General features: G+C 42.5%; 3 protein-coding genes across 6 annotated transcripts in view; 2 read left to right on the top strand and 1 right to left on the bottom strand.

Annotated features, from left to right (window-relative positions):
* The first annotated feature begins 208 nt into the window (after positions 1 to 208).
* On the top strand, positions 209 to 8,291 carry MXD3 (MAX dimerization protein 3). The gene is made up of 6 exons (XM_075856572.1): positions 209 to 707; positions 3,442 to 3,538; positions 4,351 to 4,380; positions 5,582 to 5,696; positions 6,911 to 7,085; positions 7,171 to 8,291. The coding sequence occupies exons 1-6, from the start codon at positions 638 to 640 to the stop codon at positions 7,287 to 7,289; spliced, it is 606 nt and encodes a 201-aa protein (XP_075712687.1). The 5' UTR covers positions 209 to 637; the 3' UTR covers positions 7,290 to 8,291.
* A 3,251-nt stretch (positions 8,292 to 11,542) lies between these two features.
* PRELID1 (PRELI domain containing 1) lies at positions 11,543 to 20,158 on the bottom strand. Of its 3 annotated transcripts, none has more exons than XM_075856566.1 (6): positions 20,035 to 20,158; positions 18,839 to 19,043; positions 16,702 to 16,927; positions 13,696 to 13,809; positions 13,202 to 13,280; positions 11,543 to 12,389 (listed from the first exon to the last, which is right to left on the bottom strand). In XM_075856566.1, the coding sequence occupies exons 2-6, from the start codon at positions 18,928 to 18,930 to the stop codon at positions 12,250 to 12,252; spliced, it is 651 nt and encodes a 216-aa protein (XP_075712681.1). In that variant the 5' UTR covers positions 18,931 to 19,043; positions 20,035 to 20,158; the 3' UTR covers positions 11,543 to 12,249. The 3 variants fall into 3 exon arrangements, with proteins under 3 accessions (XP_075712681.1, XP_075712682.1, XP_075712683.1); XM_075856567.1 differs by having other exon boundaries at positions 20,041 to 20,158; XM_075856568.1 differs by lacking the exon at positions 20,035 to 20,158 and adding an exon at positions 19,813 to 19,979.
* A 77-nt stretch (positions 20,159 to 20,235) lies between these two features.
* Positions 20,236 to 25,483, top strand: part of RAB24 (RAB24, member RAS oncogene family) — a 45,452-nt gene continuing 40,204 nt past the window's right edge. Inside the window, exons 1-2 of one of the 2 annotated variants that reach the window (XM_075856570.1) lie at positions 20,236 to 20,441; positions 20,554 to 20,725. In XM_075856570.1, the coding sequence (XP_075712685.1) occupies positions 20,609 to 20,725 (117 nt within the window). In that variant the 5' untranslated portion in view covers positions 20,236 to 20,441; positions 20,554 to 20,608. Of the gene's footprint in view, positions 20,726 to 25,483 lie in introns of both variants that reach the window. The other variant, XM_075856569.1, reaches the window with a different exon arrangement.

The raw sequence follows: 25,483 nt of genomic DNA, 5'->3' as shown, positions 1-25,483 counted from the left end.
ATCTGACGGAAATATATAGTATTTAGGGCCGATAGCGCTGCTGACTTTGTCACCATTGTCTCTGAAATGGAGGATTTTGAAATTTGAAAGATTTCTTCGTTCCCGCCCGATTCTGTTGCCATCCTAGGTGACGTCACGTGTGAGGCCGCACCCACTGCGCCCTTAGCCAATGGTCGTCACTATAGTAGATTCTCCGCCCGTTTCAGGAAGCTCCATGTTAACGCAGTTCTACAGTCTTAAACAACGAACTGAGTCGGGAAAGCACTCGGGAATATCTCGGCTCTCTTGAATACCTGGTCCGGGCACCGCGGGCACAAGTGCTTGTCGTGAGCAGCGGGCACAGCTTGAGTGGGTGTGTGATCTGTGGGCGTGTCCGGGGCGGGGCTAGCTGACTGCTTAGTCTTAGTTACATTGTGTAGGAAAATAGTGTCTAGACCTCTGGCTGAAACCGAACGGGCCCAGCTTCTACAGGTCAGAAAGTGTCCCTGCCTGGGCCTAGTGGGGTCGAAGCTTCGAGTATACCCGTTCGCAGGACCCGTCCACAGAGCCGTAGAAAGCTGGGTAGGCCAGGGTCCTTAAGTGACACGGAGAGGTGACAGCGAGAGTCTTTGGTGCCAGGTATCCGGTCACCCCAGCTATGGAACTGCTGCCCACCAACCTGCAGGTCCTGCTACAGGCAGCCGAGTATGTGGAGAGGAGGGAGAGAGGTAAGGACGAGTCGATTGTACCAGGGGCCAAATCTGTTTCACATATTACCCCCTCCCCCTCCTGTATTTACTTCACTATAGAAGGCTTCATGCCACTGCAGCGTCACCCAGTGTACTGGGGGAGGGGACATTACACCTGATGCCCCTGACTGTAGGAGTGATAGGTGACCCGCGTAACCCTCTGCCTGGTAGGGAGCACACCCTGCTATGGCCGATCTCTGTGTGTGACCCATAATTACTACCTGCACACCTGTTGTCCTAGTCAAGTTCTTGCTCTTGAGGCCTTTGCCATTACCAGGACATGTCCCCCAAAGATGACCCTAATATTGCTCTAGAATCATTCCCTTGTCTTATCCCAGCTGCCATATAAGTTGCCATTTTATCGCTCCCAATTGTCTAGCCCTAAGTGACGTTCTTCTTTCTACATTTATATCATGTATTTGTTTAGGCTAGGGTTACACAAAAAGTATGCAATATATGTAACAATGCTGTCACACATCCCTGTATTCTCTCTTAGGGCTAGTTCACACAGAGTTATTTGGCGCTGTTTTTGATGCGGAAACCGAAACAAAAACCGTCTAAAATCGCCTCCCATTGATTTAAATGGGAAGCGGAGGTGAATATAGCCGCAGCTGAAAAACTCTGCATAGTAAGTGCAGGCACGTCAAAATCTGAAGGAATTTTCAGACAGATTTATCTGCCTGCAAAAAAACTTTGTCTGAACATACCCCAAGAGTGGTTCTCTCGGGGTACATTAAAGAGGACCAGTCGCCTCTCCTGACATGTCATCTTTAGTAACTTGTATGCCCCATGAAATAACAATTCTGGGACATCTTTTCTTAGAACTCTGCGTTCTGCTGTTCTTGTTATTCCTCCTAGAAATGTGAGTAATTTGACAACTGGGTGTGTCCCTACACAGACTGACACTGTCCAATCAGTGCTGACCGTGAGATTATGTAGGGACACGCCCCTTTAACAAAGGGAATTGTAACACCCAGTTGTCAATTTATTCATACATTTTTTTAGGAGCAATAATAAGGGAACGGCACGATGCAGAGTTCTAAGGAAAGATGTTCCAGAATTGTTATTTCGTGAGGAATACAACTACTTCCTAAAACAGACCTGTCTGGCGAGGTGAAATGCTGTAAACGTCTTATATAACCTGTTAAAATGAACCCCTGACCACTTTATTCAAGGACCGTGGTGAGATTGGGTGCGTTTACTTACCTTACCCACGGTCACATGATACATAAAGGCTGCGCCGTTGTGATTTCCAGTACCCAGTTTACATCGGTTACAGTTTTGTATTGCTGGAGAAGACGCTTCCTGGAGGTTTTATTACCCAAAATGTATCTACAACACCCTTGGTGAAATATTCCAGCACAGAATTGCCATGTGTGCCCCGTGACCAGGTTTAAATGGGTCAAAGTGATTGCTTAGCAGTTGCCACATCTGTTTACATCCTGGATGTGCCACAGAGAGGGGAGGACTTGGCAATGTTCATCTGTCATTTGCTTTTGTGATCTTTCAGATCGTTTGCTATTGCAGAACTCATTGTTCTGTTTTTATTCATGGGCTGGCTGTAAACCGTGCGTTCCGTGTAGCTGCAGTCTCCAAGATCTACTCTTGCCACATACCGGCTTTAAAGGGGTTTTCCGGTACTGAAAAACGACTGTATATCGAAACACAATAGCCAATTGAAACCACTTTGCCATTTACTCACATTTAAGAATATGTTGTATTATCTTGTTTGGCGTTTGTCACGTGATGCCAATCCCCCTCCAAAATCCGAATTTCCAATGACGTTTCGACCGTTCACCGCCGAAGGCTTGTTCCTGCCTCCTGAATGTACGGCGCGTCATCACAACTGTTTGGAGGGGTCAAGGAAGGCGGCCATAGTCAGTTTAAAAAATATAATATTGAAAAACCACTTTAACAATGAGCCACTGTTGCCCATAGCAACCTGTCAGGTCACAAAAATGAAAGCTTGAATTAAACAGGTTGTTATGAGCAGCAATGAGCAAATAGTTAAAAAAAAAAACGCTGTGCGCATGTACCGGGGCCCTAAATTTACAGGGAAAAAAACAACAATTGTATATGTAGTTCCGGACTATCCGTACAAGATAGATACAATGGGGGAGATTTATAATTCCATGATGGTCCCTTGACACGTGCAGATTTTTGCTCTTACTGATCGGCGATTGTTTAAAGTTGGCATATTGTGGGTAGCGTATCCCTTGTTTACACGGGAGATGTGCAGCTGACAACGATTATTACAGGCTGACAAGCGAGCGTTTGCTGGTCGCTGCCCTGTTTACACGGGGTGATAATCAGGAATCCGGTTTTTATGAGCGCTTGTCCGGCCGATTATGAGCCTGTGAAAAAATGGCACAACTTGCTAGATTTTTCACTTCATTACGCCACCTCACAGTTGGTACAATTTACTGTGAAGTAGACCAATTCTTCCACTACTCTTCTTGGCCTTTTTCTAGATAATTTTATAAACTGTACAATTAGGTTCAAAAAGTGCCTAAAATGTATAATAAATTTGGCGCACTAAATGTACATCAGTTTTATGGTGCAGTTTTCACCAGAATTCTGCCGCATTTTGCAAAGTAAATCTCCCCCATTATATTTATAATCAAAAACCTCTTTTTGCATGAAAACGACATAATATGCTGGATAAATAAATCTATTCCGCTATTGAGAACATGATGCGTTCCTTTCATTACAGAAGCAGAACACGGATACGCTTCCATACTACCCTGTGATACGGCTACTCCTGGCAGGAGAAAACGACAGAGGACCACCAGCAACCCGGACAGTGTTAGGTGAGGTTCGGATGCCAGGGCGGGCGTTCAACATCAACTACCATCACAATAGTAGCAGCCCGCAGAGCCCATTCAGGGCTGCTCGTTATTTGGAGGATAATCTGATACACACAAGTGTGAACTGTGTCTAAACTATTTCTCCTTATGGAAACAAAATGACATTGTTCTGAACACAAGGATTAATAAATCCATCATTGTAGTTTACCTCCCAGCTTCCTTCAAAAGGAGCAGATCTGAAGCACTTCATATTAGGACTTCAGTATGGATGTCTCAAAATTCCTCTGGGGTCAGTTGACATTTGAGGGAGTTTTGGGTTTTTCTTTCTCATCACTAGGGAAGGTGTAGTCTGGCACATACATGACGTGCACACTAGAGGCAGCCTGTCGTGGTAGCGTCCTTTCCATTAAGTGAGGAGGTCAGGAAAAAGCCAAATGCTTGTAAAACACTTTCTTCGAGTGTACTTGTCCATATGATTTTTTATTTTATTACTATTAAACAAGTTGTCTTCAGGATGGCCATGCAGAAAATCCAAAATAAGGTCCCTGTGTTGACTTGGCCACAGAATTAGTGTGCCACGTGTAGTACAGTTGGGTACATGCTAAGTGCCTGTGTGACGCTTCTTATAGGCATTGAGATTACCTCCGTTTGTCATTTTTAGTAAGCAGCACAGGATTTTCTCATCGGGTAAAAGCTGAATTTACCATTCAGTCATTGGCAACAACTTTTTTTTTATTACCCAGTAATACATTTTTCTCTAAGATAAACTTGGGTATAATTAACTGTTTGTTTTCACCCCTCTCATGTACTTTTAGGTCTGTCCACAATGAGCTCGAGAAACACCGGTGAGTGACTTGATCATCGTATATTATATTCTACTCCTTTAAAATTTCAGCAAATCCTGTAATCTACTGGACCCAAAATTCTGCTGAAAAGTATTGTGGCATACAGCCTTAGGCCTTATTTACACAAACGTGTTAAACGTCCGTGGGACGGCCGTTGAAACAGCGGCCGTCACACGGACCTATGTAATTCAATGTGGTCCGTGCGAAAATAGGAGATGTCCGTTCTTTTCGCGCATCACGCATCCCTCCATAGACAACTATGGGGGATGTGTGACATCACGTCCTGCAGCGCTGAGCACGGATGCCCCTCGGACGTGAAAAACTGCAGTTTTTCACGTCCGAGATGCGCAGTGTTCGTGTAAATAAGGCCTTAGAGAGGATTTTCATAGCGTATGAGAAGTGTTTTTGTACTGAACATAACATTCTCTCCTTTTGAACTAAATTGTGGGACAATGTACTTTCCTAATACATTTTTTATTTTTTTGTATTGCCTATCACAGAGGAACATAAGACTTTTTTACATTGTGATTTATCCCCTAAAAGGCATTTTTCAGAACACTTTTATGGTATATCAAGTAGATATGATATTAAAGTGTGATTGGTAGAGATCTAACCACTGGGATCCCCACTGCTCCCAGGAATGTGCTTCCGGGCACACTCAGGGTACGAACGCACACCGCGTATTCAGGGCAGATACGCTGCGCAGCTTATCCACCCTAAACACTGCAGGAAATGCCGTCCGCAATCCAGCGCCACACTCTGGTGCATTTTTTTCCACTGCGTAAATTATTGCACATCGTTACCCCCCCTCCCTCCTCTGTCTGCTCCGGTTTCCAGTGACACAATCAAAAAGGGGAGTTCTCTTTGATCAAGTCACAGACCACGGTGATCAAAGGGGTAAACAGCTGGTCGGAATGTTTTTCCGATCCCAGCTGTGTTCATCAGGCTGCTATAAGTTCAGGAGCTGTAAGTTACAGATCCTGCTTAGAGGATAAGTGCTCATCAGCTTCTTCTACAGCAACACCAAAAGACGTCGCTGTAGACTAAGCGCCTGCCATCAAAACTGGGCGGTCCTTAAGGAGTTAAATAGAAATAATCTAAAATTTATCAAATGGCACAATCTTTAGAATCCCTTTGAAGTATGTTGCTATTTCTATGATGTCTGAGGTACAAACCATTCATACAGCAATTCTAATTGTAGGAGAGCTCAGCTGCGGAGGTGTCTAGAACAACTGAAACAGCAAGTTCCTCTAAGTGTGGATACGTCCCGTCACACAACTCTCAGCCTCCTTCACCGAGCCAGACAGCACATCAAAGTAAGTCAATGCACATGGAAAATGAACCGGATGGCTTCAATAAAGCTGTGAGGGAAAATATCTGTCTATAAGCCAAAGATTTTCAGTGTAAGCACCATCTAAATCCTGTTACATGCCAGATATGCCTAACAACAAGAAATCTAAAAATAAATCATCGCATAACTCCTTTTGATTGAATACTTGGGTCTTCACCAGCCCATTCCACACTTGCAGTAGTTTTCCCATGCAAAATTATTATTCGTTTTAACTGCATAAGGCTACATGCACATGAGTTTTTCATTTTTTTTTCTTAGGTCCGTGCGTTGTCCTCCGCATCCATTTTGTATGTTCCATATGTTTGACTTTAATGAGCGGGACAGGAATAGGACCTGCTGACTTTTGCAGCTCTGTCCCACAGCCCGCACACAGATCAGTGGAAACCACAGTTGTGCATGGGGCCATTAGAAATGCATAGGTCCATGTGTTTCATCGAACAACACATAGCACACACATATAAAAAAAAACGGTCGTGTGAACGGGGCCTCACTGCAGTGTGAATGGGTTTCTCCTTTAAAACCTCATGCACAAGTGTAACATTGATTTTTATCCAAGCAGAGAAAATAAATGGAATTCTGTTATTCTATATATGAAATAAAGATGCCTATACCCTTCAGATGGCAGTCGGTTGAACAGTTAGGGTATGTTCACACGGCAAACGGACATAAAAAAATGGAGCTATTTTCAAGGGAAAACAGCCCCAGATTTTCAGCTGTTTTTATGCATCAAGCGGTTTTTCTATTGAGACAATGAAAAATGGCTCAAGAAGTGGCATGCACTTTTTTACGGGGCGTTTTTTTTACGTGACTTTTTTACAAACTGCCGCGTAAAAAAACACCCCGTTCAGCCCCCGTATTCTCATCAGTTTTTTAGAGCGTTTACCCCTCCCAACACCCCATTAAAATAAACAGGTTAATGGTGGAGAGGGAAATAAGGTGGTGCCATATACTTCTGGTAGCGACTTATCTCTTGTAAAATTAGGATTTGGCATGTTGAAACTCAACTTGTATAATCCTTATTTTCATCGACATCTGTCAGGGAGAGTTGGGAGACAACCCCCTCCCCTCCCAACTACGCATCAGCTATCTGGTGCCGCCAAAATCTGTGGATTTGGTCAACATATCTAATTTGTATGGGTACCTTTTTTTTTTTTTTAAACCATTTATAATCTATTGCAGAAACTGGAGGATCAGGAACTAAGAGCAAAGAATCTAAAAGTAAAACTAAAGACCGAGCAACAGAGGCTACGACACAGACTAAAACAGCTTCTCCCCTCTAGTAGCACTGAGCGCATAAGAGCAGACAGTCTGGACTCCTCTACTCTATCATCTGAGCGCTCGGACTCTGACCAAGGTGGGACCCTGCAAGACGAATGAAGTTGGATTGTGCTAAACATCCAGTATCCTGAATGTAATTCTATATTTTATATGTATTGCAGAGGATTTGGAAGTAGACGTGGAAGGAGTTATCTTGGGAGCCAACGAGGGGGACCTATTTGTTTCATTCAGTTCCGGCATGGAGCACAGTTACTCCACTCCAGCTCATGCCTGGTTATGACAACAGTGACGAAGACTTGAACAGCAATAATGCAGCTTTATGAAGATTCTTAACTAGCATATATTCAACTCCTAAACCTCCATTGAAGGTTGAGTTAAATGATTATTTGTGTCACAAGATGTACCCAATTTTTGCATACTTTTTTTTTTTCCGAAGCGGTCATGGTGGTGACCTATATCATGAACTTTACATCCTTCATAAGCATAGCTGCAGTTCATCCACACAGCTAAGTGCTACGCTGTGGACTATATGTAAGATACAATGCTTTTGTAGAGAGATGTATTTTAATACCGGACATGACTATTGGGACATCTGGATGTGGACTTCGGCCATCGCATGTTCAGTGCCATCATGATCACATAATTTATTGTACGTACATGAATGCGGGAGCTCCTCTCACCATGTTGCTGTGCACTGGTTGTATGGCGCTCCTGGACATGAGAAGCACTTTGTTATGCGTGCACTTAAAGGAACATCATGTAAACATAGAACATGTCAAATATATTTTTTATTCTTCATAAAGGTCTAAGAACTAGGCTGCAGGGCTTACATGAAGAAAGCATATTGGGAGATTTCAATCTGTGGATTCTTCACGGTCATCAGTCTCGCATTTTATTTTCAGTAAATTAACAAAAATGGATGCTTTATGTGAAAAATATATCTCTGGGAGGTTTAATGTTTACAGGACTGATATTACATTGTAAAAGTCCAAACTCTTACATGCACTTGCTGAAGAAGAGAAGCATCTTGATGGAGCTGCCTTAGCTGATCTTTTCTTAGCACAAGCATTCAGCTGGAAGAACTCTATTCCTGACAGCTGTAGGGATTGGACGTTACACCCCCTGCCCGCTTTAAGATGAGCAGCTTACTTACATTCCTAAGCCCCACCACTATTTGTAATGTGAGTGTTTGACTTGGGCAAAGAGGGGAAACCCCTCAGAATAAGCATTTTTTTATATTGTAACTTCTATTTTAGTAAATGTGTTTTTTGTTCTGTAGAAATGTTTGTATTTTTTTTCCCCCCTATTTTAATTCATAGTGTCAGAGGCAGCAACAGTAGTACTACCGTGCAAACGTGGATTTTTCACACCGAAATATGGCTTAAATACAAGCACAGAACATGGCTTGTTTTAGCCACATGTACCACAGTAAAGCATATATTGTTCAGGCTTCATTGACATCTATAGGCAAAATGACATGTATAAGATCTACAATATGCAGCAGTCTAAAAAATGTTGGCTTTTACTAACTAACTATTCTATATATAGAGCTAAAGCTGTAGCCTACTAACGGGTGGGATCGACTTAAACATTAATCTCATCTGTTTAACACCTTAGACAGTGCTCAAGAGCGAGCGCCGCATCCAAGTGGTTTTGGAGGGAGGGTGCTCCCTCTCTCACCCCATAGGCACCCTGTGATTGCAATCGCAGGGTGCCAATGGCTTCTATGGCAGCCGGGGGCCTAATAAAGGTCCCCACGTCTGCCTGTAGTGAATGCCTGCTAGGCCATGCCTGAGGCATGACCTAGCAGGTGTCTGTCCGTTTTATACGGACAGGCAATAATACGCTGCAATACAGAAGTATTGCAGTGTATTATAAACGCGATCAGAAGATCACATAGTGAAGTCCCATAGTGGGACTAAAAATACTTTTTGATAACTTTAATAAAAATATACAAATCCCAAATAAATAAAAAACCCACTTTTTCCTCTTCTAAAATACTTCAATATGAAAAAAATAAATAAAAATAATTAACATTATACATATTTGGGATCGCCGTGTCCATAACGACCCCACCTATAAAGCATAACGTTATTTAACCCACACGATAAACGCCGTAAAAAATAAAATAAAACAAACAATGCCAGAATTGCTGTTTTCTGTTCATGCTGCCTTAAAAAAAAAAATGTGATAAGTGATCAAAAAGTCGCATGTACTCCAAAATGGTACCAATAAGAAATAGTCGGCCCGCAAAAAACAAGCCCTTGTACAGCTGCATCGGCGTAAAAATGAAACGATTATGGCTCTTAAAGCATGGCGACTCAAAAGCAAATTATGAAAAAAGTGTTTACTGTGTAAAAGTAGTAAAACATACAAAAGCTATATAAATTTGGTATCGCCACAATTGGAATGACCCACTGAATAAAGTTATGTTATTTATACCACACAGTAAACGGCGTAAATCTATGATGAAAAAAAGTGGCGCAAGTTTTATTTTTTTCATTACCCCCAAAAAAAGTTCATAAAAGCTAATCATTATATTATATGTACCCTAAAATGGTGGTATTAAAAAATACAGCTTGTCCCGCAAAAAAAAGAGACCTTATACAGCTATGTCGACGCAAAAAAAAAAAAGTTATAGCTCTTGGAATGCGACGATGGAAAAATGCAGAAAATAGTTTGGTCATTAAGGTTTAAAACATGCTGGCCATTAAGGGGTTAAAGGCTATGTAAACATTTGCAGGGCAGCTTTTTTTTTTTTGAATAAATTGGTCAGTCAATGTGTTTGGTTTAACTAGTTTTTATTAAAATTCGTTTTACTTTGAGATACAGCTGCTCTGTATTATCTATACAGAGCAGCTGTATGTAGCGCTAAATAGTGTTCCTGTCAGGTCCGCAGGACTGACTGGTTCAGAGACTTATCCATTACATCTAGGTCTACAATCCAGATGTGATAGATTACAGATGGATCCGGTGTATCAGAGACAAGCAGGACCCACTGACACTGAACCCGTCAGGCCTGCGGGACCGACAGATTTAGGTATTAGCAAACTATACAGCTAATTATAAAGTTATAATAAAACCCAATGACTGACCGGTTTATTTTAAAAAAAAATAAATCCCTGCAAAGGTGGTTGATCCAACTATTTGAGTGTCTATCAAATCACCATGTACAAAAGTGCCCCCACCAATTGTATGTTCTAAGTCTCCATGACATACGTTCACACGTGGTGTTTTTGTCTGCATATTTGTTAAAAAGAATGACAAAAACAAAATTCCTGTCTTATTCACATTAATAAAAAAAAAAATGCCACATGTTAAAATGCCCCCAAAGGGAATCAGTCCTGGATATTAAAAAGTATCAATAAGACGGCATGGTATTGTGCTTATATGAACAGCGCCCCAAACTTCTGATCAAAACTCCCGCGCTCCCATTGTATTCTATAAACAAGCAAATTGGTAAAACAGGGTAATTGATTTGCTCACCTCTTAGGCCTTTTTGACACATGTCCAATTTGCTTTTGCTAAAAACAGGCGGTTTTTCATGCATATGACTGTCCGTCTTGTGTGGTGTCTGTCTACAATCTGGTTTTCTCCTCTGCGAGCACCTCCTGGTTTCCCTTTTCTCTGCATTTCTTTAGTGTGATCTGATCGTGAAAAATGGACAGTACACGGATGTCGTCAGTGTGCGGTCTGTGTTTTCCATGCACTCAGACTTCAATGGGCAAGTGTGATCCCAGAATAGGACATGCGTTGCGTTTCACGCAATGGACACAGGCTCCGTGAAATAAGACGCGGATGTGTGAATAGCCCCATTGAATTGCATCGGTCAGTTATTTAAACTGGCAGCACACAGACAAAATACGGTTGTGTGAATAAGGCCTTACTCCTGGACAAATCTCAGCACATAGCTCCAGTAAACATTTTGTATTAGATGTATTGAAAATGGTAATTGAAAAAAGTTGTAAAGATATTCATTACAGAAAAGCCATTTAATGAGCAATGTCTTCATTCCTAAATGACCAGACCCTATTCTATTTTATTTGTTCAGCTACCCCAATAATTTTTGCATCTTATTTGTTTATGCGACAGATTTTTTTCTTCTATAAAAAAAAACATATGGTATGGAAAAGCCACAAGTTAAAAATTGATATTTGTGTAATTTCAGTCACCCCAAAAAAACAATTAACATTGTTTACCCCATTGGTTCTAAAAGACCTTGATGGACATTCTAACGTTATTTTATACTATTTACTTTTGCATCCATAGAAGCCCTCTTTGGAGACGTTTCCCATGCCATACATTTACAGCAGGTGGTTGGCAACAGGCTAAAAATCTCAAAGAGAAACCTTTGTCCAGTGTTGATGGGGAGGAACATTTCCTATTGATCTCCATGGATCGGGCTTCTACTTGTGCTGACAAATTGAATTTACACCTAAAATGAACAATACTTCTTAAAGGTGCAATGACCTAGTACTGCACACTACAGAACTCAGGACTAGTGCCCATATTCTGCAAGAAGAAGAGGAGGGGTTGCGATATATGGTATCAGTATTTATTGCGGTCTTCACAAGTGTGTGGAGATTTAAAGCACACGTCACCGACAAACAGATAAGGGGCTTGTAAATGATCCCATTCAAATACCAGAATTTCCTAAAGTATTGAAACTAGGAGTTTTCTTCACTAGGTCTCCCCCTTATTACGCTCAGGGATATCGGTGCTGCCTCTAAATTCTGGATTTTCTGTGAATTATAAATTAAATTTAACATTGTGGGAGAGATTTATTAAAACTAGTGCACAGGAAAAGTGGAGTAGTTGCCCATAGCAACCAATCAGGTTCAAGCTCATTTTACATAAGCCCTTTTGAAAATGAAAGATTCAATCTGATTGGTTGCTATGGGCAACTACTCCACTCTTCACATCTCCATGAGATGGTAGATCATCTACTGCCATAGTAATGAAGCTCTACTGTAAGAAGAGATTGTTCCGCTGCTGCAAATAGTCATTACGCACAAGCGCTTGTTCTAGCTCAGGCAAGCAGAAAGACGTGTTGGCTTATTAAGAACATGGTTTAATCATAAATTAAAGCTTAGAAAATAGTAATTGACTGACGTTTTTGTTCATGTTAACATTCAAGTTTTCTTCTTCACTTTCATTGTGATAGAGTTCATTGAAATATAGAAAGTTACATTTGGTTCAGATGACCTATGAACCCAGCAATGCCTGCAATGCAGCGATCTTCACACATACTGCTGCTTCTTACTCGTAGCTGCCTTATTGGCCAAGTCTTTAGCTTTCTCCTTTGCTGCAAGGGCTGTCTCTTTTGCTTTTTCCGTTGCCTCCTTTGCTGATTCCACTAGTGTCCTGGCACGTGTATCGCCTGGAAAAGCAGAATGATCATCAGCTTATCATTAGACTTTACAGGGGTTCAGCTTCACCTAGAATCAAGGGGGGACAGGGACATCACCCACTGGTACTACTAAGGCCCAGTTCACCGAGTTTTTTTACTCGGAAACTATCTCCCATTGATTTCAATGGGAGGCAGAGGAGTTTAAAAGAAGAAAAAAGCAGCATGCTCTTACTTGTCGCGGTTCCACCTCTGACCTCCCATTGATATCAATGAGAGGCAGAGAAAGCATTTTCCGCTGTTTTTTCCCCGTAGCACTCAATGGGTGCAGCAAAAAAAACACAGCAAAAAAGTGCAGGCAGGTCAAAATAGACTTCAAAATTTTAAGGCAGATTTTTACGCCTGCAAAAAAAAAAACTGTGTGAACAGGGCCTAAGATCAAGAACTGCCTGCAGGGTGCATACAACAAAGTGGTCAGCTCTCGTTTTGGAGCTAAAGGATTAGCAAATGAAATGAGCACCTTACTGGCCAACATGGTGTCACCTCTTTCTTCTGTACTCTAGTGGTCATACCTGACGAGTACCTGAAACATACGTGTATCCTTATAATACTATAACCTTTATGTAATGTAAACATTCTAAATACCAACTGGACTGTAAGAACAATATCCTCACTACTCCTGGAATGCCGACATGTTATTAGCATAGATCCTATGGCTCACTACCATTATCTGCCACGTGAGCTCCTAGTCACGCTTCCCGTCTCATGACTCGCACATTGCCAACGGCTCTGGTCAGTGTTAAAGAGCAGATGCTACGAGAGCTGAACGTGTCTGGGCCACTCACCTTGCATTTTTGCCAGGCTATATTCATATCCTTTCGTTGCCTTGGTCACGTTACTTTTGAACCTAGCCAGACCAAACTCCTGGAAGAGACAACACGCTTAAGAAGAGCGCCATTTAACATACAGTCAGATCCACTGCACACAAACCTTCATTGTCGGACACGGGTGAATAGTTTACAGAGATGCTTCTATTATACTTGTTCCGTGAGATAGCAACTCCCCCCTTCCCCCAACTAAAGCTCCAAGAACCAAACGGGGTCCTCAGTGTAAAGGGGCTGGTAATACTTTATTTCATATAGCTATAGAGTTAGATAGAGGAGGAAGGGCAGAGACGTAGTCAATTCCTACAGCACCAGACCAATCAGTTAAACATCTAGTGTAAGCACAAGACGAAGACAAGTTCCAGCGAAGGGCTGGGTCTGAATGATTTCTGCATGACCAGAGCGGTCCACATTCTACACTCATCACATCACAGGCTTACTCATACTGATCTCACCTGTATTGGTCTGCTAAAACCAAACACTCTCGAGGACACCCAAGCCTCTCTTTTAACCTCCGTCCAACTTTTATTCTCTGGATTTTCACAGTATACACAGCGTTCCTCCACAGACTGCAAGGTGGAAACAAAACATTTGATGAAAAAACTAAATGGATAAACTACCGGTCAAAAATGATATCACCACAATTGAGGATGTTCTCTCAGCTCCTTAAGCCCCCATGAACATAGCCGTGCCTGCAATCACAGACCACAATTGCGGGCACGGCCAGCCGCCCACATTCTCGGCCCGTGCTCCCAAACAAAGTGTGAGAGCACGGCCCATAAAACGCAAAAGATAGGACATGTCCGATCTTATGCGGTACACATCTACAGCACGGACATCTTCCCGTAAATAAACAGGAAGGTGTCCGTGGAAAACAGAAGTGAATGGGTCCGTAACTGCGGTCCGCAATTACGGATCATTTTTACGGTCGTGTGTATGGGGCCTTTGTAGCAAATACAAAAATATAAACACAAAACTATTTTACATAGCTGAACATTCTATCTTCCTGAAACAGACCTGGCATATTATTTTCAGGTCAAGTAGAGGAAATAAAAGTGGAATCACTCAATGACGAGGAAATTATGGAATCACCATATCATTTGTATTTCTAATACAGGTACCAGTACAAGCCTAAGCCTGGGTTCCCACAGTGCAGTTTTCCTGCATTTTGTAATCCTTTCAGATCATACATTTAGCAGTATTATGGAAGTTCTTCATATGATGTCAGAACAGCTGCCAGTATCGTCTAAAAAAAACATAGACCTATCGGTCAACCATCCTAACACAGCCGCAGCATCCAGTGAAGAGTCAAACCCGCTCCCTCCACCCAAGGGACCCATATTTTGTCATGTGTCTGGCATTCCTGGAAATATAAATATATTTTTCCATACGAGTTAACTTTAGTTTTAAATTCTTAAAATGTGTGTGTGGGGGGGGAATGGTTAATCAATCCAGTGTTGTGCAATACGTTTCCTAGCTACATACAGCAAACGAGCAATGGCCAAGTTTAAATGTTCAGAAATAGATATATCTGCCACATAGCCCAGAATACTTACATATGGAGTAAAGTCTATGGAGACCTGATATACAGAAGATATATCTACCACTTCTGTCCAATACTTCTGTAACCTCGGACATTGCCACATCATATGTATCAGAGTGCCCGGGTCTACCCTGTATCTAGGGCACATGGGTGAGTCTCTAAGCCCTAGGTCATATAGAAAAACCAGGGTCCTATAGACCCTATGAAACAGGTACAAGTGATAAATGTGATGTGCCTCGTTCATAAATAACAGAGGAGTCCTCAATAGGACGTCGTTCCAATGATTTTTCTCGATGGGTCCAATATCTCTTTCCCATTTGTTTCTCAGCACAGATGGGAATTTTTCTAGGAATCTTGCCAATAGACATATAAAAGATCTACCGGAAGTGTGATCTACTTTGCTAATTACTCCAATCAAAACATTACCCATCGAGAAATCTTGGTTTCTACGCTCAACTTCATAAGCATGTCGGAGCTGAAGGTACTTGGGTATGAGGAAGACAAAAATTCAGTCTGTATTTGAGCAAATTGTTTGAGATCTCAATCATCTAGCAACTGAATTTATCTTCACACACCTGCTCTTTTCCATACTCAGATCTAAAATATCCTGTAATGGAGTCAACCATGGCATGTCCCATATAGATGTGTATTGGGAAGACCCCTAAGGGCTTGTCCACACACAATGGAATTGCTGCAGAAAATCTCTGCAGCAATTCCGTTGAAAAACGCAGACATTCCGCTGCGGCAAAAACGCACCATTTCCTGCGGTTTTTACGTCAGAAAATGGTGCGTATTTTGCTGCGTTTTTCTCAATGTTGGGAGATGGAGAAATCTATGAACGCAGCAATTCTGGCCACTTTCCGCAGCAGGAATGGACATGCTGCAGTCCGAAAAACACGCACCGCACGTCAATTTCTGGTTGAGATTTTTTACACAGCGTGTGGATGAGATTTGTTAAATCCCATCCACTATGCGGCTACGGTTTTCTGCTGCGTTTTTTCCGTCTGAAATTCTGGACGGAAAAGACGCGGCAATTCCACAGCGTGTGGAAGAGCCCTTAATGTGATGCGATACAACACCATAACTTGTGCATCAGATATAGGAACGGGAATTTTTTAGTATGTATATTAAATGTATTTGCCTCCAATGTCTCATACAATAAATCAGAATGTAGAAATTGCTGAAGTAGTAACTTAGTAGAGCGTACATAGCCTTTAAAAGGAGATATATATATATATATAATTATATATATTTTTTTAAATAAACAGGTCAGTCAGTGCGTTTGGGGTAACTTTGTATTTAGGCTTTATTAAAAATACATTTTTACTTTTTGAGATACAGCTGCTCTGTATTCTCTATACAGAACAGATGTGATCTAGCGCAATTCACTGAATCCGTCAGTCCAGTGTCAGCGGGTCCTGCGTGTCTCTGACCGATGTGATCGATTACAGGTGGACCCTGCTTAAATTACGAACTTAGAAGTCATAGATTACAGGTGGATACTGAACACGTCATGTCCGCAGGACTGACGATTTAGGTAATAGCGAACTATACAGCTGCTCTGTGTTGAGAATAGAGAGCAGCTGTATCTAAGAAAAGTCAAAATTATTTTTAATAAAAACTAATTATAAAAAAAAAAAAAAAAAAAAAAAAAAAAAAAGGGTACAAACACGCTGGCCGACTTTTTTATTAAAAAAAAAAAATGCCCCTCAAAGGTTTACATAGCCTTTCATTTCATACGTTTGAGGTACGTTTCACAAAGCCATAATGTTCAGCTACTAAACAAACATTATTTTGTGTCACATCTGATTTGTGCACTTCCTGGTTGAACACGCACTTATTGTGGTGATCCCATAATTTTTGCAAGGGGTGGTAAATATATGCGGTTAAAACTAGTCTTTAACACCAGGTCTCCTACCATGACAGAGCTGTGGTTTACGTTCCAGGTGTAGGTGGTCAAGGTTTTCTTGGGGAGATCCATTATGGAGTCTTCTAAAACGTACACAGCATGGGCCACATTGGCTGGTAGGAATCGCTCCGCCCATCGCGGCAGGCGGTTGGTCTTGGTTAATAGTCTCCTGGTCAGCAGCTTGTGGTCACTGGTTACCTCACGGTATAGAATGTCTTCAGTCAGGACATGTTTGCTTTATGCCCAGAAGGAAATTAATATATTAAAACCAAACATTTTGTGTAGTTCAATGAATTGTATAGAAAGTCACAAAGCATTTAAAGAAGGCATGTCATCTCTCCTGACATTAGTAAATAGTTCTGGAGAATCTTTTCTTAGAACTCTGTGTTGTTCCATTCCTCTGTTATTCCAATTGGAAATGTATGAATAAATAGTCAACAGGGTGTTACCATTCCTCTTGTCAAAGGGGCGTGTCCCTACATAATCTCACTTTCAGCACTGATTGGACAGTCAGACTGTATTGGGGCACACCCCTAACTGGTAACACCCAGTTGTCAAATTTTTTTCATACATTTCTAGCAGGAATAACAGGGGAACGGCACAATGTAGAATTGTAAGAAAGGGTGCTCCAGATTTATTTTTTGATGGGTAACACATTCACTAAAACAGACAAGTCAGGAGAAGTGTTCAATGTAATGGAAAACTACAAACAAAACTGTGTCCCTATCACTTTAAAATAAAGTACAGTGTACATAGTGCACACACAGAAATCCTTTAATCCGGCATCCTAACCTAGAAAGTCTGATGATTTGATACCATGATGATTTTGGTTTCCAGCACTGAACAGAAACATAACATGAAGTTTTACAAGACCAAAAGCAGGAGACGGACCCGAAAAAGCCAATTAGGTGTATTTTACATACTTTTTAAGACTGTCCAATACTCCAGAATATCTGATAATCTGGTACCCATTAGGTCCCAATGATGCCGGACTCAAGAAATTTTGCAGTATTTCTGTACTAGTTTAAAGTGCATTTGACACAGCAGTGCTTTCTAGCCAGAAAAGCAAGGGAAAGGGGAAACGTTAGGCAATGTTTCTCCTCTGTGTTGAGATTTGAGAACACTTTTGATAGAAAAGGGAAGTAGAAGAGCAGATCTGCCAACCATGATGTGAAAGGGGCCTTAGGCCATATTTTTGGCAGGCTTTTTTTTTTCTCATAACTCTGCAACGTTAAAATACGCCTCATATGAACTAAACAGTATTTCCCACAGAAAACAAAAAAGCAAAAGCTATTTGCAGTCATATTTCAGAGTGTAATACAAGATATTTATGCTCCGAAATACGCCTGACAATGAGTTGTGTGAACATGGCCTTACTCTGAAGCTTTTATGTTCTCCCTGTTTGTGTGGATTTCCTTCCTCCGGGTGCCTTACTTTACTCTCCAAAAACACACAAATAGGTTAATGGCCCTAGCGTGTAGGTGTTTTTTGAGATTAGGGAAAAGATCGTGACGGGGGATGATGTAAGGGTATGTTCACACGCTGAGAGGCATTTACGTGTGAAAAGACAGACTGTTAACAGCTGCCTCGTTTCACACGTAAATGCTCCTCCTCGCATTTGAGTTCAATGAAGAACGGCTCAAATTATGTGGCAAAGAAGTGCCCTGCACTTCTTTGCCGAGGCAGTCAATTTACGCGTCGTCGTTTGACAGCTGTCAAACGACGACGCGTAAATTACAGGTCGTCTGCACAATACGTCGGCAAACCCATTCAAATGAATGGGCAGATGTTTGCCGACGTATTGTAGCACTATTTTCAGGCGTAAAACGAGGCATAATACGCCTCGTTTACGCCTGAAAATAGGTCGCGTGAACCCAGCCTAAGCGAGTATCTGTGTACAGCGCTGCAGAACACGTTGGTTCTGTAAAAGCAGTAGGACAAATAAAATATGGCGTCTATACTAAATGACCAATAGCACACGTGGACCACTGATAGAACTATAGAAGACAAACTTGGTTTAGAGCTATCATTTTCCAAGGCTACACCAGCCACACAAACACAGGGGAGTGCACGGCTTCAACTAGTCAAAAGCGGCAACTACTTTTACGGATGGTGATACACAAACAGCTCCATTCATCAGCCTTACCTGTAGGGGTTTGGATAGCGCTGCCAAAAAGCAGTGAACACTTGGTCCCATGAGCTCTTCAGCTCATTCAAGCCTAGAAAATACTTCACCATTGTTCCCAGAAGAATTACTGCGTGAAGGCTCAGGAAACCATCAGAGGAGGGCAGCGACGCGGCGAGGTCACCTAGAGAAACCGTCTGAATCCAGCGTGACGCTGATGCGAGTCCTAGGCACAAAATAGACAATACATGTAATAATGGGTAAAATGACAGAATAGAATCACAGTCCCTTTCATACTGAGCAGCAGTCACGTGGGAAGGGATACGAAAGCCGATCTACAGACACCTCATGTCCATAGGGAAAGCCTGACCGTCCGATATTCACCGGAGATACGCAGCGCCAGTATTTAGCTGGGTTATGACAAAGACAACACCTTTCCATAGGACCTTTTAGGACATCATATAGGGAGGTCTCAGACTTGGGACAGCTCTATTATGCCTCATGCACACGGCCGTGCCCGTAATCACAGGCATGGCAGTTTTTGCGGACCGCAATTGCGGTCTGCAAAACAGACCCATTCACTTTCATTGAACACGGACACCTTTCCGTAGCGCTACGGATGGGTGTCTGTGCCGTAGAAATGTTCCTAAAATTATGGAACATGTCCGTTCTTTTGCATTTTGCGGGCCGCGCTCCCATACTTTATTCTGTTCTATCAATAAAGTGACAACCGCTTGTAAGTTCCTAAGATTATTCCAAGGTGACAACCAATATGGCCACCAAAACTGAACAGAGAAATGCCAATATCTCTGGTTATTGTGTTTTATTTACTAACAAACGAGTAAGGACATCTTATGTTTTGTGTGGAAATCCACCACTATATCTCCATGTACAAGTAACAAGCAATCTAGTGTTCCCTGTTATCAGCCATTACAGGCTGGTGAACCGTTCAATGAGGTGGCATAACGGTCTCTGACAACCTCCAGAAACATTACCATTCGTTCAGTATATCAGACGCTGGTTGTCCTATGAAGGATAGTGCTGCGGTGCGAGTACAGGTAAAGAATACGTCATGGAGTAGAGGACACGGAGTGCAGGTCACGGATGAACACACGTTAGCGACACCACAGTATAGCGTCTGACGACTGTATCTATCTCTACTCCTCATCACAATGCCGTACACACTGACAGCAGGTCTTCCCGCGCTCTCTCCTTACCCGCACCATGCAAGGACTCAGCTCCTATCGGCCGCCATGAGGGTGCTGCAGGACGCCCTGAACTTCCGGCACCGAAGGAAAGATCCTCCGTCACGTGACCAAGCGCAGCAGCTGATTCCGGCGTCACGTACAGTAACTCCGGAAACATGTTAAATGGGCGGAGCCTAACGAGAAGTGGGTGGTACAGACTGCCGCGGGTGGGTAAAGACAAGAGTTTGGCAGTGGGTGTGTCTTTAGGCAAGGGGGCGGGGTTATCGTGGATCAGTGACAGACCGGGGCCCGTACAGAACAACAGACAACATGTCATGGTAGCAGGTGCCGTAGACACTGAGAGGTGAAGGCGTGTTGTGTCCGGCGTGCACCCAGGAGGACGCTCTACGTGGACGGCAGGCCGGCGTGTAGTATAGGTGATTTACTACACTCATACGGCGTTCCTCATTATATCTCTGCCTGTCATCTCCATTGCGGCGGCATTAGTGGATGCCCGGCCCTGACAAGTGACTGTGTTTTGTGTGGCAGATGACGCATCCGCCGCGGGCTCATCATCTGCTTGGTTGCTCTTTCTTTACACAACATGAGCGGGCAGCGGGTTGATGCCAAGGTGGTGATGCTGGGGAAGGAGTCAGTGGGGAAGACCAGCCTGGTGGAGAGATATGTCCATCACCGCTTCTTGCAGGGACCGTACCAGAACGTAAGTCACATGGGATGCCAGTGTCGCCATCACTTTATGGAAAACAACTCTGCTTCTGCCAGTTACCAGGCAGGAACCTGTCATTAACCCCCCCCCCCCCCCAGTCCCCCCTGTTCTGTGCTCAGCTCCTGACACTTCCTCATAGCACATTCCTTCCTTCACAGAGGAACTGTCACTTCCTACTGCACAACTCCCACCTCATATACAACATCCCAATGTCCTGTGCCTATACCCCTCTCCCCTTATATCCTGACACTCTCTTGCTGTACCCCTCTCCTTTCATACAGGATGTCTTTCTATCATGACACTTTCTTGCTGCACCTCTCTCTCTCTGATGTCCTTCTATCATGACTTGCTGCACCTCTCTCTCTTCTTTGATGATGTCCTTGTATCATGACTCTCTTGCTGCACCTCTCTCTCTTTGATGATGTCCTTCTATCATGACTCTCTTGCTGCACTTCTCCCTCTTCTTTGATGATGTCCTTGTATCATGACTCTCTTGCTGCACCTCTCTCTCTTTGATGATGTCCTATCATGACTCTCTTGCTGCACCTCTCCCTCTTCTTTGAGAATGTCCTATCATGACTCTCTCTTGCTGCACCTCTCTCTCTTTGATGATGTCCTTCTATCATGACCCTCTCTTGCTGAACCTCTCTCTCTTCTTTGATGATGGTCCTTCTATCATGACTCTCTTGCTGCACCTCTCTCTTTTCTTTGATGTCCTTCTATCATGATACTCTCTTGCTGCACCTCTCTCTTTGATGATGTCCTTCTATCATGACTCTCTTGCTGCACCTCTCCCTCTTCTTTGATGATGTCCTTCTATCATGACTCTCTCTTGCTGCACCTCTCTCTCTTCTTTGATGATGTCCTTCTATCATGACTCTCTCTTGCTGCACCTCTCTCTCTTCTTTGATGTCCTTCTATCATGACTCCCTCTTGCTGCACCTCTCTCTCTTCTTTGATGATGTCCTTCTATCATGACTCCCTCTTGCTGCACCTCTCTCTTCTTTGATGTCCTTCTATCATGACTCCCTCTTGCTGCACCTCTCTCTCTTCTTTGATGATGTCCTTCTATCATGACTCCCTCTTGCTGCACCTCTCTCTTCTTTGATGTCCTTCTATCATGACTCCCTCTTGCTGCACCTCTCTCTCTTCTTTGATGATGTCCTTCTATCATGACTCCCTCTTGCTGCACCTCTCTCTCTTCTTTGATGATGTCCTTCTATCATGACTCCCTCTTGCTGCACCTCTCTCTCTTCTTTGATGATGTCCTTCTATCATGACTCCCTCTTGCTGCACCTCTCTCTCTTCTTTGATGATGTCCTTCTATCATGACTCTCTCTTGCTGCACCTCTCTCTCTCTTCTTTGATGATGTCCTTCTATCATGACTCTCTCTTGCTGCACCTCTCTCTCTTCTTTGATGATGTCCTTCTATCATGACTCTCTCTTGCTGCACCTCTCTCTCTTCTTTGATGATGTCCTTCTATCATGACTCCCTCTTGCTGCACCTCTCTCTCTTCTTTGATGATGTCCTTCTATCATGACTCCCTCTTGCTGCACCTCTCTCTCTTCTTTGATGATGTCCTTCTATCATGACTCCCTCTTGCTGCACCTCTCTCTCTTCTTTGATGATGTCCTTCTATCATGACTCCCTCTTGCTGCACCTCTCTCTCTTCTTTGATGATGTCCTTCTATCATGACTCCCTCTTGCTGCACCTCTCTCTCTTCTTTGATGATGTCCTTCTATCATGACTCCCTCTTGCTGCACCTCTCTCTCTTCTTTGATGATGTCCTTCTATCATGACTCTCTCTTGCTGCACCTCTCTCTCTCTTCTTTGATGATGTCCTTCTATCATGACTCTCTCTTGCTGCACCTCTCTCTCTTCTTTGATGATGTCCTTCTATCATGACTCTCTCTTGCTGCACCTCTCTCTCTTCTTTGATGATGTCCTTCTATCATGACTCCCTCTTGCTGCACCTCTCTCTCTTCTTTGATGATGTCCTTCTATCATGACTCTCTCTTGCTGCACCTCTCTCTCTTCTTTGATGATGTCCTTCTATCATGACTCTCTCTTGCTGCACCGCTCTCCTCATATAGGATGTATTAATGTCATAGCACTTTCCATCTGTACTCCCCTCCCCTCATATAAACTATATCAATGTGCTGACACTTTTCCACTGCTTCTTCACCTCTTGTCACATGTTGTGGTAAATATGTTAAGAATGGCGTGTCGAACTCAAGTCTCAATTCACAAACACCTCTTTTATATATTTGGCGCATCTTTAGCTTTCGATCCAACAGAAATGCTAATTTTTGCCTTCTATGAGCGGATTAGATTTATGCCATAACTTACACTAGTTTCTGGTGTAAATTATGACAAATCCGTGTAGCAAATTAAAAAGTGGCGAGAAAAGTAAAAGTCGCAAATTTAATACAACTATGGTATGCGCCAAAATCTGTAGCTATTTTACCCCAGAAAATTGGCATAAGCTTGTTGCTATATTCATCCCAATATCACCATCTCCTGGAGGCATACGGTGGTACAGAAAGGTCGCGTGCACTAGAATGGGATCCCTATTATGGCACCGTATAAAACGTTGCCGTAATGTGGCCGTGTGCATGAGGTTAATCTAATAGAGTTGTGTGTAGACTGGTTACAATTGTAGAAAACGTAGCAGTGAAAAGTATTAAGGTCACCACACAGAGTTTTTTTGGCGCTGATTTTGACACGGAAACTGCGTCGGAATATGTGCCAAAAAACGTCCGGAATCGCCACCCATTGGAATCAAAGGCCTGCTATTCCCGGAGAGATTTTGGCCGCTCGCTGGTAAAAAAAAAAAAAGCGTCATGATGCGATTTCTGCCTCTGACCTCCTATTGAATCAATGGGAGGCGTTTTTCGCTGCATTTTTGGCCCGCAGTCCTTACTTTAGCTTCAATAGTCAAGGGCGAAATAATATGTGAAGGCAGTTCAAAATCTGCCTCCTGAAGGAATTCTGAGACAGATTTTTTCTGCCTGCAAAAAACTCTGAGTGAACAGGGCCTTAGGTCTGTACAGGTTTTCAGACCCCGGGATGTAAACAGGAGTGTTTCTATTGGAAGTAAGCAGAGATCTTAACAATGATAAAGAATTGAAACAGAAAAGTCTCTTTAAAAGGCCTCAAAACTTTTCATTTTAGATCAGATCAGACTGGACAGCCCCTTTTGGAGTTATATTAAGATACCAATATATTGATTTACTGATCATAAAATAGTTGCTTTTGCATACAGATTGCTGTATCGGATAATATAGACTTTATTTTTTTTTAACAAGTAAAGCTGTTTTAGTCATGGAAAAAAAGTCACTGTGAAATATAACCTTCTTTTTTTTTTTTCCTTAAGCTCTCTGAATTTAGCCAGCAAAGGAAACAATGGAGGTTTTGATTCTTGCTATGTCTAGATACGTGAATACAAAGATTTATGCACCATTTATCCTCTGATTTCTACTAGATATACAGTACTATGCTACGTTTGTCAAGTTTATTTTTTTTAGCTCTTGGGCTATGTTCACACTTAGGCAGTTCTGTCACGTTTGACTGCAAGAATAGCGCAGCACTTCAAATCTACGTAACCGCGATAAACCCCATTATAAATCAGGGTTTATAAGTGAAACCAAGATGTACATGTTTATAGTTGAATAAGGCCCTGATTTAGAAATGAAAACATGCGCTGTTTATACTGTTCGCTTCTTTCAGAATTTGACATTTCTACAGTTACTTTTTTCACCCGAATGGAGATGAGCTGCAATATCATGGACAAGCGTAGTGCGGTTTCTAGGGGAAAAAAATCACACCACTTTTCTCTAATCTTGGAAAACCTCTTTGTTTGATAAGGTTATTATAAGCATAAGGAACTTTGTAAAAATGTCTAACTTATTACAGAAAAAGGCCTCTTCCCCCATTTAGCAGACCCCTCTCCTCCCCCCTTCCCTGCCTCAGGCAATGATCAGTCAGGGTATGTTCACACACAAACTCAAAAACGTCTGACAATATGGAGCTGTTTTCAAGGGAAAACAGCTCCTGATTTTCAGACGTTTTTTAAGCTACTCGTGATTTTCTCTACGTTTTTCGCGGCGTTTTTTACGGCCATTTTTGGAGCTGTTTTGTTTAGAGTCTATGAAAAACGGCTCCAAAAACGTCCCAAGAAGTGACCTGCACTTCTTTTTCGCGGCCGTTTTTTTTATGCGGCCGTTTTTCAAAGCGCCCGAATAAAAAAAGTCCCATCGGAACAGAATCCAGTTTTTCCCATTGCGTTCTGCTTCCAATTTTTTGGCGGTTTTTCGGGCGTTTACGGGCCAAAAAACGGCCGATAATAGGCAGTGTGAACATACCCTTACTCTCAGCGAGGCAGTGATGTGTACAGATTTTCATCCTCACTGTGGGTCCAGGTTGCAGCTGCTGCTTATAGATATCTATGGAGAGGGGAGGGGGGAATTGCTGCACAGAGGCACACACAGAGGCTGCTGTTTCTAGTAAGGCCAAGTTTATATTTAGGATTCTATCAGTATTTAGCTATGGATTCTGCACCTAAATCCTGACAAAATTAGCATTATTGCCACAGAGAGTTAATTTGCTACATTAAATAACAATGGGGCAAACCCACGTGGAGACCCAATAGCCAGTCCACGGATGAAATCAGTGTGAGCTGTGGATTTCTGCTGTGACTTTTCTTAAGTCTGTGTGAACATTGCCCAAGTGCTGGATCCACAATAAGGC

The sequence above is a fragment of the Rhinoderma darwinii genome, chromosome 3 (assembly GCF_050947455.1).
Source record: "Rhinoderma darwinii isolate aRhiDar2 chromosome 3, aRhiDar2.hap1, whole genome shotgun sequence".
In the NCBI taxonomy this organism is placed as follows: Eukaryota; Metazoa; Chordata; class Amphibia; order Anura; family Rhinodermatidae; genus Rhinoderma; species Rhinoderma darwinii.
This window is presented reverse-complemented; position numbering and strand designations above follow the sequence as displayed.